At 40.4% G+C, this 14,894-nt stretch overlaps 1 protein-coding gene across 3 annotated transcripts in view; it reads left to right on the top strand.

Moving 5' to 3' along the window:
* si:ch73-181d5.4 (uncharacterized) overlaps positions 1-14,894 on the top strand; it is a 45,277-nt gene that overhangs the window by 12,097 nt on the left and 18,286 nt on the right. For 2 of the 3 annotated variants that reach the window (XM_061842977.1, XM_061842972.1), the window contains exons 2-6: positions 5,082-5,139; positions 5,234-6,326; positions 6,424-6,655; positions 6,875-7,150; positions 7,250-7,430. In XM_061842977.1, the coding sequence (XP_061698961.1) occupies positions 5,097-5,139; positions 5,234-6,326; positions 6,424-6,655; positions 6,875-7,150; positions 7,250-7,430 (1,825 nt within the window). In that variant the 5' untranslated portion in view covers positions 5,082-5,096. The remainder of the gene's footprint in view (positions 1-5,081; positions 5,140-5,233; positions 6,327-6,423; positions 6,656-6,874; positions 7,151-7,249; positions 7,431-14,894) is intronic. The other variant, XM_061842985.1, reaches the window with a different exon arrangement.

Genomic DNA, 14,894 nt, shown 5'->3' with positions numbered 1-14,894 from the left:
CAATTTGTTGCCAGATCGTTGTGTATATTTATGTGTGTTCATGAGCGCCAGCTAGGGTAACTGTTGCGTCCCATGTCATAGTGTTACTGAGCCATATGAAGTGAAGTTCTCTTTTCATGTTTTGCCATGTCTAATTTTTTTTTTTTTTTTTTTCATGTTTTTTGGACCAAGCCTTCATGAATTTATGCACAAGGGAGCCTGTATTAATGAGAACTCACAAGAAAATGACAGCACATTGTGCTGGAATCAGATTACAAATATTTTTTAAAAAACAAAATTGAAAACCTACCTACCAACCCTAGTTCTGAATGTAGGAAATGGGAACCACATTTTCTTTTTTTTTTTTTTTGTCCTTAGTATCTTTGGTGTAGTGGACAGACACGCCTGACTTTGATGTGGCCAATATGGGATCGATTCCCACTCAGTTATGGTGTTGATATGTGCCTTGCAACTGACTATGGACTCATTCCGGGTATAGTCTGCCTTTTACCCAAGGTTAGCTGGGACTAGCACTACCTTTGTGAGGACAAGTGTCTTTAAAAATGGATAGGAGGAAGGGCAAGCTTTGGAAATATAGTTAAGAAAAATGGTAAAAAGTAAGTTTCTTTCGGCTTGTCCCGTTAGGGGTCGCCAGAGCGTGACATCTCATATTTGCTTGGCACATTTTTTACGCTGGATGCCCTTCCTGATGCAACCCCTCTTGGGGAGTAGAGGCCCCAGTGAGATACGAACTCACAACCACAGGTTTACCTAACCAATGCTCTAAGCACTGAAAGAAAATCGGTGACGTTATTTATGTTGTTCTTATTTAAGATGTTGTATTTATTCCATCAACCTTATAATGACGGACATTTGCAAACCTCTTTTGTCCACCATTGTTGCTGAAAAGATGCAAATTTCCCCATCTTATAACGGTGTATGATCATATTAATTAATTGATTAATTCAAGTGATGTATCTGTGGTGACATAGTACAGCAATCCCTTGTTTTTTGCGGTTAATCAGTACCAGCGCCACCCATGAAAAGTGAAAAATCACAAAGTAGGGGGCATGTATGTTTAAGTGGGTATCAGAACGTTTAAAATATGTAAACAGTATTTGTACTTTGCATATTTGAGACAAAAGAGGTATTTAGTAAAACATTTAAATATAAAACTTTATCAATATATATACATTTTTACAAATTTGTTATATAAATTACAAAAATTTAGTATTATATTACTGTACAGTAAACATTCATCACTCAGAGACTCCTGCTGGTTTTTTAGTTTGGAGATGGAGAGTTGTTGTTTTGTGCATGTATGTGGATACCAGAATGTATAAAATACATCAATAGGACAGCATTTGTCCTTTGAATATTTGCGACAAACATTCACAACAGTACAAGTGTCTAGTTAAATCTTTATTTTATTGAAACCTTGTGCTGCACAATAACATTTTTCTTACAGTACATACGAAATTAACAATCCCTACTCGGAGAATCTTCTGCTGGAGGTGCTGACGGTGTAACTGAGGTTGTTTTGTTTGAGAAAAACATGGTGACGGGGAGATGTCTTTATCCTTGTGCTTCAGAATACCCCCGTACAAGGACATAACACCATCAGCACAATTGCAGGGTAGGCTGAGGCTAGTGTGCCTTGTAGGCTGAGACTCAGCAAGCACGAGTGTTCTTCTTCGTGGTTTTCGCCACTTTTTATTTGTGGTCTGTGAACTAGGGATCGAAACATGGACCAAAATTATAAATGTAAACAATTCCGAAAAAAAACATTAGTCCCGGTTCCAATCGGTTTTTGATTCTTAATGCCCAATTCTAATCATATTAAATAATATGGATTTAGAATGTTATATAACTCAACTTTACCTTTTCCACATTTTGCTGTTAGACATATTCTAAAGATGATTTGAGAATATTTTTTAGAAAAATCCTCAAAATATTCCATAATGACTCGCTAAAAACACATTTTCAAACAGTTGTGCAAATGTATTGAAAATGTAAACATTTAAAAATAATACAAAAGTACAAAAGTAATCGCACCTTAGGCTTAAGACTTTGTTGAAGCACCTTTGACAACAATCGCCAACAATCACAGAATAAATCCTTTTGTGTATGTCTCTACGAGCTTGGCACATTTGTTTTGTGGAATTTTCTCCTATTGATCTCTGCAGATCCTCTCAAGTTCTGTTCAATTGGTTATCAGTCCGGCCTCTGGCTGGAACGCTCAAGCACATTCACAGGCTGCTCCTGAAGCCACTCCTTAGTTATCTTGGCTGTTTGCTTTGGGTCATTGTCGTGTTGGAAGGTGAATCAACCTCCTAGTCATGGCTACAGTGAAGTTGCTTAATGGAAACATTCAAATAAAAGCAAAGCATAACAGGTTTGCACGCATTAGTATTTAATCTGTTTTTAACTTTTCATAAACAAGGAGTCTTTGGTTTAAGACGGTCTCGACCTAAGACGTTTCGACTTTACAATGCCCGTCCCCCGTCCGCCATTTTGTTTGGCAAATGCTTATCCGTGTTTGTGCGCCGGGAGTATCTTCACATTTTTTGCTCTGTTCTTTCGGCAGTATCGCCCCAAAGAAGAAAGCTGTGTCTTTTAGCAATGCTTCTGCAGTCACAAGAAAATCCATTACCATGGAAACAAAGCTCAAGATCATAAAAAGATTGGAGAAAGGAGAGAGACCAACACCACCAAGGCTTTAGTCGCTTGACTGTGGTGACAATTATTAAAGACAAAGCCCGTATTTTAGCAGATGGTGAAGGTTTCTGTTCCTATGTCGGATACAATGATCACAAAACAAGGTTCTTTGATGCTTGTCGAGATGGAGAGGATTGAGGACCAGGTTCCTTCACAGTAGCTAACCACAGCCTCGCCTTCTTCTCCATCCACCTCTCTGCGTAATGCTAAGTAGATCATCTTGTTTATTTCAATGTATTTATTTTTCATACAAAGTATTTTGATAAGTGGAAATTCGACTTAAGTCGTTTCTGTAGGAATGGATCTCAGTCGTAGACCGAGGACTCCCTATATGTTCTACTTGAATGTAACAGCTGCATAATTTAATATCAGCACACATGGGAGATTAGGTTTTGGAAAAAAGGCATTTGATTTCAGTATTAAAAGCTTATTTATTAACAAACAAGCAGAACTTGATTTTAATAATGATTTAGCGCTTTTCAAAAAATGAAATTAAAACAATTACAACGAAATGCTTTTGGAACCTTATACAACCTTATAACTATAGTTGTGGATAACGGATATAGTGGAGTTAAGTTGCGCTCATTAATATTTTTGTTGTCATGGGGAGGGGGCTTCCATGAGCCTGTTCTGCAGACTTGGTTTTGGTTCTAGTAATAGTCTTTCGCCACGTGATCTTAAACTCAGAAGATCCTGATGATTCATTCAGTCCCCTCCAAAAGTATTGGAACGACAAGGTCAATTCTTTAGTTTTTGTTGTATCTTGAAGACATTTGGGTTTCAGATCGAAAGATGAATGTGTGACAAAAGTTCACAATTCCAGCTTTTTAATTCATGCTATTTACATCTAGGCTTTATACTATCAGGATTTTTAAGCCATCAGTGGGTTTAAAAAAAACAAAACAGATCATCAATCCAATCACAAGATGGAGCAATGTCTCTTTAAATGACTTGTTCATTTACAGTATAAACTTGTGTACCAGGTGGCATAGTGAACAACTGGTTGGCACATCTGCCTCACAGTTGCTGGTGTTATGCCTGGGTTGTCTGTAGTTTGCCTGTTCTCCCTGTGCCTTCATGAGTTTTCGCAAGCCTTGCCGTGTCCCCATCCCCTCTCCCCCCCAAAAAGCAACCATGCATGGTAGGTTAATTGAATATTCTAAACTGGCAATGCATCTGAATGTATTAATGGTTATTTGTTTGTATGTGTACTGCAACTGGCTGGTGGCCACTTCAGGGTGTACCCTGCCTCTTGCCCAAAGATACCTGGAATTGGTCCAGCACGCCCTCAACCATAGTAACGATAAACAGTACGGAAAATCGAGTGATGGTCTTCTGTATTACATACTGAGTATCTCAAAAAATATTCTCTTGTCAGGTCAGGCATTCTAATCAGTCAGGTCAAACCAACATGACAACAGAAATAATGGGTGCTAACTTTGTGTGATTAAATTACCTTATTGCTATGAAACTACTTCACACACATGGAAACCTTAGAGCATTGTTTGCCATAACGCAGGCATGTTTACATACAATCATTAGTGCTTGTGCTAGGTTGCTAGGCTACATAATATTTTAATGGCTGCTTGGAAAAATATGTGAACATGTAAAATAACAGGATGATGCTAAAAATTGGAATAAGTGCAGGGAAAACAAATCACAATCAATGGGAGGCCTGACCTTGGTTCGTTGAAAAGAGATAGTCCCATCGAGATGTGATGGGAGACAGTGAGACGCGGAGTATGTTCCTTATGTCCAGTCTGCTCCGGAATTTTGTCTTGGTTGATGTCGTTGCAGAAAAACCATCTTCACACTGATAGGATGGTTGGAAATCATAGTAGGGTTTTCAGTGCTCTCGTAATAATTTCAGGATATTCTGTAATGATTTTATTCCAGAACTTCAAGACAATCCAAAGTCACATTCTGAACGAGTTATAGCATTGTGCCTTTGTAGAAAAAGACTGTCTCCAATTTAAACTGTGTGGCAGATTATGAAACACAAAATACGACCATGAAGACCCTGACCTGTTGACTTACTGAAATTGTACATTGAGAAAGAATACTGAAGAATTCCACCTACAAGGGTTTAACAATTAATGTTCTCGGTTCCCAAACGAAAAGATCATTTTGTTGTGTTTCTACTCAATAGAACATAATTTCAAAAGAATTTACATATCATTGTATTCAGTTATTTACGTTTTAGACAATGTGCTAAATTAATTGGAATTGGGGTTTTTGTTTTATCATGTTACATTTCTGTATCTTAGTTTTTTTTTTTTTTTTTTGACACACACAAAAACACATTTTTTACTGTTGACTTCCAGTCTCCCTTACCACTTAATTTCGCGTGTGCGCTAATAAATGATCTATTTTATTTTGGGCAGCCTTGATTCATTCCAATGGATATCACTCTGGAACCTATGGAGAAAAATCCAGGGTCAGGTAAATTGTCCTATATTCTCGTCTTTGGAGAGATCATTACAAATGATTGTGATGTAAATTTGTATTTGTGGGTACTATGGTTTATTTTTTGCAGAAGAGCAGCGGCCCCAGTCGGAAATTTTGGATGATAGACCGGGATTGTCCCAGATTAGAAAATCCTGGGGTTTCAGGAGATCAACTCTAGCTCGACGTGAGTTCATGGAAGAGGTCGGAGACCTAAGCCACAGCCCTCCACCTCTACGGAGAGTCAGAAGCCGACGTCCCACAAGAACGATGACGGCCTTTAAAGACAACAAAGGTGTTCAATCTCCTCAAGAATCTCGGACTGTCATAGAAGATCTTGAGTGGTCTGCCTCGTGCTCACCTGTATCTGAGGAGACAAAACCAGCTGTAGCCTCTGCAGGAGGGTGTCTTGACCCAAGCATGTGGCAGGATATTGGGTCAGCTTTTCACACAGCTTTCAGTCTTCTTGGTGGGGATGAGGATTTCTCAATGGAAATGTCTCGAACTTTGGCAGTCCCAGATGTTTTGGGAATTAGCAACGCAACAAATGCTGCTCCTCTAAAGGCTGCATATGACACAGAGCCATCTGAACTCAGAGGGCCTGCAGAGAGTGTTGGAATTTTACATCCTGTTGCTTCAGACCGAGTAGCACAAGCGGATGCAGATAATGTTCTTTTAATCTCAAGTCAAGAGGAAGACAACGATGACATGCCTTTAATACAAATCAAGGAGCAGTTGGACTCAAAAGCCAGGCAAGGAGGAAGAGGCCCAAAAGGAAAGGCCAGAGGGAGAGGAAGGGGGCGAGCAAAGGGAAAAGGCAGAAGAAGGGGCAAAGGGAGAAATAAAACAGCAGAGGTTGCATCAATTGCGGTAGAAGATGATGATGATGACGACGACGATGATGATGATGATGTGATACTTGTTAATCCATCAGATACACTCTCTGTTTTTTCTCATATGAGTCCTGTTCAACAAACAAGGTCTGACGTTATTATTGTAGACACAGATGTTGATCAGAATAGTGACACAACTCCAGGCCAGTATGATGATGCACCAGAGGAGGAGCAGGGCAGGCACGCCGACAGTGTCATTAAGAATATTGCGGAATATTCAAGTTTATTCGACTCCAAGGCTTATGACCCCAATGCTCTTTACTGCATCTGTCGGCAAAAACACAACAAAAGGTAACTTCAGGGTAAAATATATCCTGGGTGCAATCGTTGCTGCTACTCCAAATTTGTAGTTTCATTTCCTCATCGCTGAATTTGGTTCCCTCTCTAGGTTCATGATTTCCTGCAAAAGTTGTCAGGAGTATTTCCATGGCGACTGTGTTGGTGTCAGTGAGGCAGAAGGCTGTAAAGAGTACATCTGCCCACCTTGCACAACAAAGCAGATGAGCCAACTCCCATCTAAGTTTCACTCCCATGCAGAACCAGAAATTTCTCCTGAAAGCTTGTCACTCAGTCCTTCTGGTGAAGAACCAGAGGGCAAAGAGGAGTGGGAGTCTCTAAAGGTTAGGATTTATTTTTGGATTTCGGTTGTCATAGCAGTGTTTTAGAATTTCTTGTATCAAGGCAGCCCAATTGCCCTCATGACAAGTATTGCTTTTCCAGTTACTGTATACATTATAGCAGTATTTTTCTTCTTGAATGATGTTGAATTTGTGACATATCTTGGTTTTTTTGAAGTTGTCTGATTGAAGTCTGGTTTTAAGATGCTAATCTGGTTTCAGAAGACTGTAGATTTGGAGACGAACAACATAGTGGAGGTTCCTGCAATAAGGTCTGAACCTGGTCCTGAACCTGAAGAGATTAAGAAAAATTGTTCAGGTTCACTGTGTATTGGACCAGGATGCTCCAAACCAGCGTTACAGGACTCTGTTTATTGTGGCAGTGATTGCATTGTTCAGCACGCTGCTTTCACTATGCAGTCCATCTCTGACCCAAAAGTGCCCAATACTAGAGCTCAAGTGCAGAGAAAACCTACACCTATAACACCTACTGCAAAGGTAATTAAGTCATTTTAAACATTGTGATTTAGAAATTTGGTTTCTAATTAAATGCAAGTCCATATAAATGTTTGATGAGTGAAAATATCTTCCTCTCAGGGTCAGTGCTCTAGTAGGGTGTCTGCGAGGTTAGCAGCAAAAGCTGAGGAATGTGCCAAAGATGAGGATCCGATGGAAACGGATGGAACACAGACAGAGGCTACATCTTCCATAGCCTGTGACCCCACTCTCACAGAAGTTCAGGCCACTCCGCAATCATCACCTAAGTTTTACACAGCGTGTATGTACCATTCACTACTCATCCTCTTCCAAATAACAGCAGCGTGAGAACAAGCGTCCCTTTTGCCAATTGGTTTCCTCCCTCTTTGCACAAAAGTAACACAATCATGCACAGTGATACATAAATACATCTTAATTCTTTGGCGTCACTAATACATACCAGGGATCAGGAATGGGTAAGTATGCAACACTTCTTCTGTCAAATGATGTCCCAAAACACAATCTTCATTTTTCAGGATACTTTTGCATTTCTGAACACATGAATTCAAACCAGTCTCGTATAACTGGAAAATGAAAACAAAGCACAGCAGGGCCTTTTGCGATGTTATCCAATTAGTGGGGGCTTTGGGAATGGATTTGAAGATACATTCATACAAATAAATTATTATTCCACACTTGTTTCTTCAGTTTCTTGTTAATTTTTAATGCCTGGTACAATTGAAGGCACATTTGTTTAGATAACGGTAACAAAAATAGCTCAAAATGTTAAGAGCTGATTTCTAACCGTTTTCTGTGGTTTTGTTGAAAGAACCAAAATCACTGGGAAAACAATAAAGCATGTCATATAGAAGAAATATTATGGAATCAGCTGCATTTTTGTTCTGTTCATTGTATTGTTCATCTAATATACATTTAGTGGTACCAGGCATTAAAATTAACAAGAAATTGAACAAAGCATGGTTTCATATTTCTTCCTTGACTACCTGTCCTTAAAACTGTTCATACCAATAAGTGATTGATTGTCCCTTCAAACTAGAATCTTGAGGATTTTCTCAGAAGAAACACACACTTGAAATGTGCAAGCATTTTTTTTTTTTTTTAATTTGGTCCCACGTGAAGATTACAACAGAGATTTCACAAGCTGGTCATGTTGGACACATTCGCACATAAAGGGAGCAGGTCAAGGGGAAACAACTTCAGTTCCCAATAAAAGTCACAAAAATAATATTCAGGGGATGGATTGTCATCTAATTGATAATCCTCTCAGAGAAATTTTAGTTATTTAAAATTGTATTGTTATTTTTCTTTGTTTGTCCTCAACCGGACTTTGGAGTAAACTTTTACACACACTGATTCAGTGAGCAGACAAGCAAATGACGGAGTGTCTCAGTGTTGTGCCCTTAACCAGTATGCGGTTGTTTGCCTTGCTCAAGAAGCAGGTCCACAGCAGAATTAGACTCTTTGATCCGCAAGTACTGAGGTGACGCAGAAATTACACTAAAAGCTTATTTGAAAAGTTGTGTTGCATTGCAATAACTAATTTAAGGATGTTACTCTCAGGTTTTGTTTCCAGTGTCGATGATTGATGAACTTCAATCACAAACATTGCATTTATCCATCAATCCATTATCTGAGGCAGTTATCCTCACAATGGTCACGGGAGTGCTGTAAGCCCATCCCAGCTATCTTTGGACAAGAGGCGGCTTACACACTGGATCGGTGTCCAACCAACGTTGCATTTAGCAAAAGCTAAATGTTTTTCATTGAGCTTTGTCTTTTACAAACACTTTGATACAGTGAAGAAAGCAGGTATTTGAACACCCTGCTATATTGCAAGTTCTCCCACTTAGAAATCGTGGAGGGGTCTGAAATTTTCATCGTAGGTGCATGTCCACTGTGAGAGAGAGAATTTCCCCCAAAAAAATCCAGAAATCACAATGTATGATATTTTTTTTTTTTTTGTAACGATTTATTTGTGCGTTACAGCTGCAAATAAGTATTTGAACACCTGTCCATCACCTAGAATTCTGACCCTCAAAGACGTGTTAGTCCGCCTTTAAAAGTCCACCTCCACTACATGTATTATCCTGAATCAGATGCATCTGTGTGAGGTCATTAGCTGCATAAAGACACCTGTCCACTCTATACAATCAGTAAGACTCAAACCTGTAACGTGGCCAAGACGAAAGAGCTGCCCAAAGACATGAGAGACAAAATTGTACAACTCCACACGGCTGGAAAGGGCTACAAAGAAATTGCCAAGCACCTTGGTGAAAAAAGGTCCACTGTTTGAGCAATTATTAGAAAACGGAAGAAGCTAAACATGACAGTCAATCTCAATTGGAGTGGCGCCCCATGCAAGATATCACCTCGTGGGGTCTCAGTGATCCTTGGAAAGGTGAGAAATCAGCCCAGGACTACACGACAGGACTTGGTCAATGACCTGAAAAGAGCTGGGACCACCGTTTCCAAGGTGACTGTTGGTAATACACTAAGATGTCATTGGTTTGAAATCATGCATGCCACGGAAGGTTTCCCTGCTTAAACCAGCACGTGTCAAGACCCTTCTTAAGTTTGCCAAGGACCATTTGGATGATACAGAGGAGTCATGGGAGAAAGTTTTGTGGTCAGATGAGACCAAAATGGAACTTTTTAGTCATAATTCCACTAACCGTGTTTGGAGGAATATAAATGATGACTTCCATCCCAAGAACACCATCCCTACTGTGAAGTATGAGTGTGGCAGCATCATACTTTGGGGGTGTTTTTCTGCACATGGGACAGGATGACTGCACTGTAATTGTGTGTTGTGCGTGTATTTGTGTTCAAATACTAATTTGCAGCTGTATCTCACAGATAAATCCTTGAAAAAAATTATACATTGTGAATTCTGGATTTTACTTTTAATATTATCTCTCTCACAGTAAAATGCTCCTACAATGAGAATTTCAGACCCCTCCATGATTTCTAAGTGGGAGAACTTGCAATAAAGCAAGGGTGTTCAAATACTTATTTTCTTCATTGTCGGTCCACAATGTTACCCTTCACCATAAACTGGGGACAACATTGAAGTGCCAAGCTTATAGGAACAAGTCATTAGCTTGCAAGTGCAAGTGAGGAAGACAGTTGAACGAAGATTTGCACGGATACGACACAACATTAACATGCAGGACACACGTTATATTTGTCGGACAACGTTGTCAAGCTTTTGTCATTCAGCTGATCCTGGAAGTGGTTTGGTTGTTCCCCTCTTTTGACAACAGCTATGGCAGCTGCTCTTTTCTTGGACCGCAATCCTTTTCCATTTCCACCATACTACACTTGCATTCTATATGCCACTATAATACTGGTTATAGTGGAAGCTGTGTTCGCAAGCACCCCTGTACACCAACAAATGGGTTTATTTACAATATTTTCAGACAAATATTGCTTCAATTCACAAACTGTTTCAGTTGGAAAACAGTCATGCGGAGCACTCGCTTGTACTTCCACTCACACAGCACAAACATCATTTGCTCTGTGGATTTTACATACACATCTTTTTTTATTTTATTTTTTTGAGGGTGGGGGTTGGGTTAGATTAGCCCTCTGTGGTCCGAAGGAAGTGAAAAGTACAAGTGCAATTTCAGGAAGCCCTGGAAAGTGTCGCAGTTCCGGTGGCATCCGTTGAGCTCGCTCTGGCAAAACTGGAAACCCGCAGCCCAGCTGCCCACCAGAGCTGCAGTGCAGGTTGTTTCATCCCGGCGGCTCGGTGGGAGGCCTCCCGCTGCATCTCAACTAGGCAAGCTCACCCCACTTGGGCGGTCTGCTCCTTGCCGGGCCTGTGCCGGCTATATTGGACAGCAACTTTGTCAGGGCCTGCAATGGATGAATCCTATTCATTTTAATGGAAAGAATTGCTACCAAACACGGCATTTCACCAACAAAGTCCGGCAAAGCGCGTTTCTTCCTTTGTGAGGAAGTTGGGGTTTTATGTTTACAGTCTCCATGTTTACACTGTGTACCTACAGTACATTCCAATAATTTACAGCCATCTTTGCCCTGCCGTCATGCTTCAAACATTCCAGATACAATATGCTAAAACCGATACTTAAGTTTGCTTAGTTTTGGAGCGTTTCGGATTTTGCGTCACTGATCACAAAGAAAGTTGCCTACACTGTTACACGTTTCAGTGTTAGGACTCTTCAAGTACATGGCCACCATTTTTATGATGTTATACATAGCTGAAGTTGCAGTCCTTGTGACAATGAACGTTTTTACATTTTTGTTATTTTCCCACCACCAACATGAAGATGTCCCTCCTGAAATGGAAGACATGTTATTGCTAACAGTTTCACCAATGCAAACTTAAAATATCGTGAGGACTGCACACACACCCCTCCTCCCCCCAGTTGTCATGGGCGGGAATCCCCTCTATCCTCTGGTAGCAAAGCACTAAGGTGTAACACCATTGACAAATTCTAACACTGAACACTATCTTGACTGCAATACATCTGTGTCATGATATCAGTCACACATGACTATGAATAACAAGCTCCCCCCACCTATGCCCAAGGTACAGATTATAGTTAACCAGAAACACAGCAAAACACTGCACGGTGCACAGACCCATTTGGCTAGGGTCAGAGTATGCCAAATTACAGAATGGATCTGTCACACGCAGCCACATCTTTTTATTATACATTACGAACAGTCACTTACATGATGAGCAGTTGTTTGCTGGCAAATACAAAGCGAAGCGTGACACACACACACAAATATAAAAATGCTGTCAGCATGAAACAATCGATCTTGAATCCTTTCAAATGTTAGCATTGTATGGCCAAAACCAATGTGGATTTTTGGTGTTGAAATTACATGAAGAATTTTATTGGTGCTTCCATTGGTAACATTGATAATATTCAGATACTGAGAGAAATCATGGTCTTCTGGAACTTTCAAAATGAAATCAATACATCACTGAACACGTTCTGTGGTTAACAGTGGAGTCCTAAGGTGTCATCAACCACATTTGCATTGCCAGCTACTGGTGCCTTTCGATGTGTTGGTGATCCACTTCTGTCAGACTTCCTGACTAAGCTCTTGGTTCGCACAGGGGTCCTCTGTGTCTCCGGGCTAACGATTCAAGCAAATACTGTCAAGATCTAGAGACAGTACGCACTTGAAATAGTTGGCATCTGTGGCCAAGGTTACGACTACACGGGGCGACTTGCTGCACATTTTCATCAGATTCATGGGATTCTCAAGACTATACATGGCTCTTAGTGAGGCATTTTTTCAACTACACATGAATTGTGGGTGTTCTTGTGCTTGGCTATGGTGCATCTGAACTGCATGCTCATTTCTTGACATTTTTTCACTTAGTATCACAAACTGTTTATGCAAACAGTTTACTCAAATATCTTGGTTAGGTTATTATTCTCTTTGGAAAACGTAATTGGACAGTTATTATTCTATATAGCAAATTGTCCACCATGGTGACATAATATTTAGCATTTCTGCCTCACAGTTGAGAGATTCCTGGTCTGAATCACACCTTTGGCCTTCCTCTCTGGGGTTCTCCCAGTGAGAACATTCCCCCCCCCCCCCCTTCAGGTTCTCATGCGCATTCATTTGCCGAAAACATTTATCCACGTTATGGTAATTGAAGACTCATTGTGTGAATGTACAACTGTGGCTAAAATATTTGAGAATGACACATATTTTCACAAAATCTTCTGCCTCGTTTTGAATGTACACCAGAATGTTATGAAATGTGATCAGGTGGATTAAAATTGCAAAGTCCCTATTTGCCATGAAAATTAACTTCACCCACTCCCCACCATTTCCGCTGCAATTCAGCCCTGACACAGAAGGACCAGCTCACATCATCTCAGTGATTCTCTTAACACAGGTGACAGTGATCTTAAGGACAAGGCTTGAGATCACTTTGTCATGCTGATTGAGTTCCGATAACAGCTTTAAAAGGAAGGTGGTTGAAATCATTGTTCTCTCGCTTAACCATGGTTACTGGGAAGGGAACGCGTGGAGTCGTCATTGCAATGCACAAAAAGGGCATTACAGACAAAGATATTGCTGCTATTAAGATTGTGGCCTAATTAACCATATATCAGATCACCAAGAAGTTGAGAGAGAGAAGTTCAATTGCTGTGAAGAAGGCGTACGGGCAGCTAAGAAAATCTAGCAAACGCCAGGACCGTTTCCTGAAGTTCATTCATCTGTGGGATTGGGTCACTGCCGGTGTGGAAACTTTGTCAGGAACGGCAGCAAGCAGGTTGTGAGTGCATCTGCACCCACAATAAGGCGAAGACCTTTGGAGGATGGACTGGTGTCTACAAGGAACGCAAAGAAGCCACTTTTCTCAACGAAAAACATCATGGACAGGTTGATATTTTGCAAAAAAGTACTGGACTGCTGAGCACTTGGGTAAAGCCATTTTCTAGGGTCAATCCGCTTTCTGATTGTTTGGGGCATCTGGGGAAAAAAAGCTAGTCCGGTGAAGAAAGAGTGAGCTCTATCATACATCCTTTGTCATGCCAATAGTAAATCATCTTGAGATCATTTATGTATGAGGGTGCTTCTCAATCAAGGGACTGGCGTTACTCACAATTTTGCTTGAAAACAGCCATGAATAAAGAACCAAACCAAAACATCCTCCGAGAGCAACTTCTTCCAACCGGTTGTCCACAAACAATTCCTTTCCCAGTGTGATAGAGCACCTTGTCATAAGGCAAAATTGATAACTCTGGCTCAGAGTGAAAAACATCAACATTTTGGGACCATGGCCCAAAAAATCCCCAGACCTTAATCCCATTGAGAATTTGTGGTCAATCCTCAAAAAGTGGGGGTGACAAATTCTGACAAACTCCAAGCATTGATTATGCAAGGATGGCCCTCCATCAGTCAAAATGTGCCCCAGAAGTCTTGAAAAAGAACATTCAGCACTGCAAATATTGACTCTTTGCATAAAAGTCATATGTCAATAAAATATTTTGACACTTAGATAATAAGATTTAACAAAAGTATTTAAAAAAAATGCTAAGCAGCAAAATTTGTGGAAACCAAAACTTGTCATTCTCAAAATGTTTGGCCGTTACTATTACATATTATGTACAGATATCACACACATGGCGGGATGAATGTGCGCACACACATATATACAGTACAACCATACATTTTCACAGCTACTTATCTGCACAAGGGTCACAGGAGTGTTGGAGCCTATCCCAGCTATCCTCGGGCAGGAAGTGGGGTACACCTTGAACTGGTTGCCAGCCAATCGCAGACCACATGGAGACAAACAGCCGCATTCACAATCACACCTGAGGGCAATTTAGTCTCTCCAATCAATGCATGTTTTTGGGACGTGAGAAGAAACTGAAGTGCCCGCAGAAAAGCCACGCAGGCACGAGGAGAACATGCAAACTCCACACAGGCGGGGCCGGGATTTGAACCCCGGTCCTCAGAACTGTGAGGCCAACACTCCACCCACTTGCACTACTGTGCCACTATACACAAACTGTATATTTTTGCATTACACTATTTAATTTGCAAGATTTACTTGGTATTGCCATATGTAATTTTTACTTATCCCCCTTATACACACACCTAATTCCTAGTTCTGTTTTTTTAATTGGTGAACGGTATTCCTAGTTTATAACCTCTTTGAACAGAATAGTGTAACATGATTCCCCTCTAGTGGCCAAAGTTATAATTTACAATAGATGACGGCAGAACACCTGCT

Source organism: Syngnathoides biaculeatus, chromosome 2 (genome assembly GCF_019802595.1).
Source record: "Syngnathoides biaculeatus isolate LvHL_M chromosome 2, ASM1980259v1, whole genome shotgun sequence".
NCBI lineage: Eukaryota > Metazoa > Chordata > Actinopteri > Syngnathiformes > Syngnathidae > Syngnathoides > Syngnathoides biaculeatus.
Note: the sequence above shows the minus strand (reverse complement) of the source record. Positions and strands in the feature narration are given on the sequence as shown.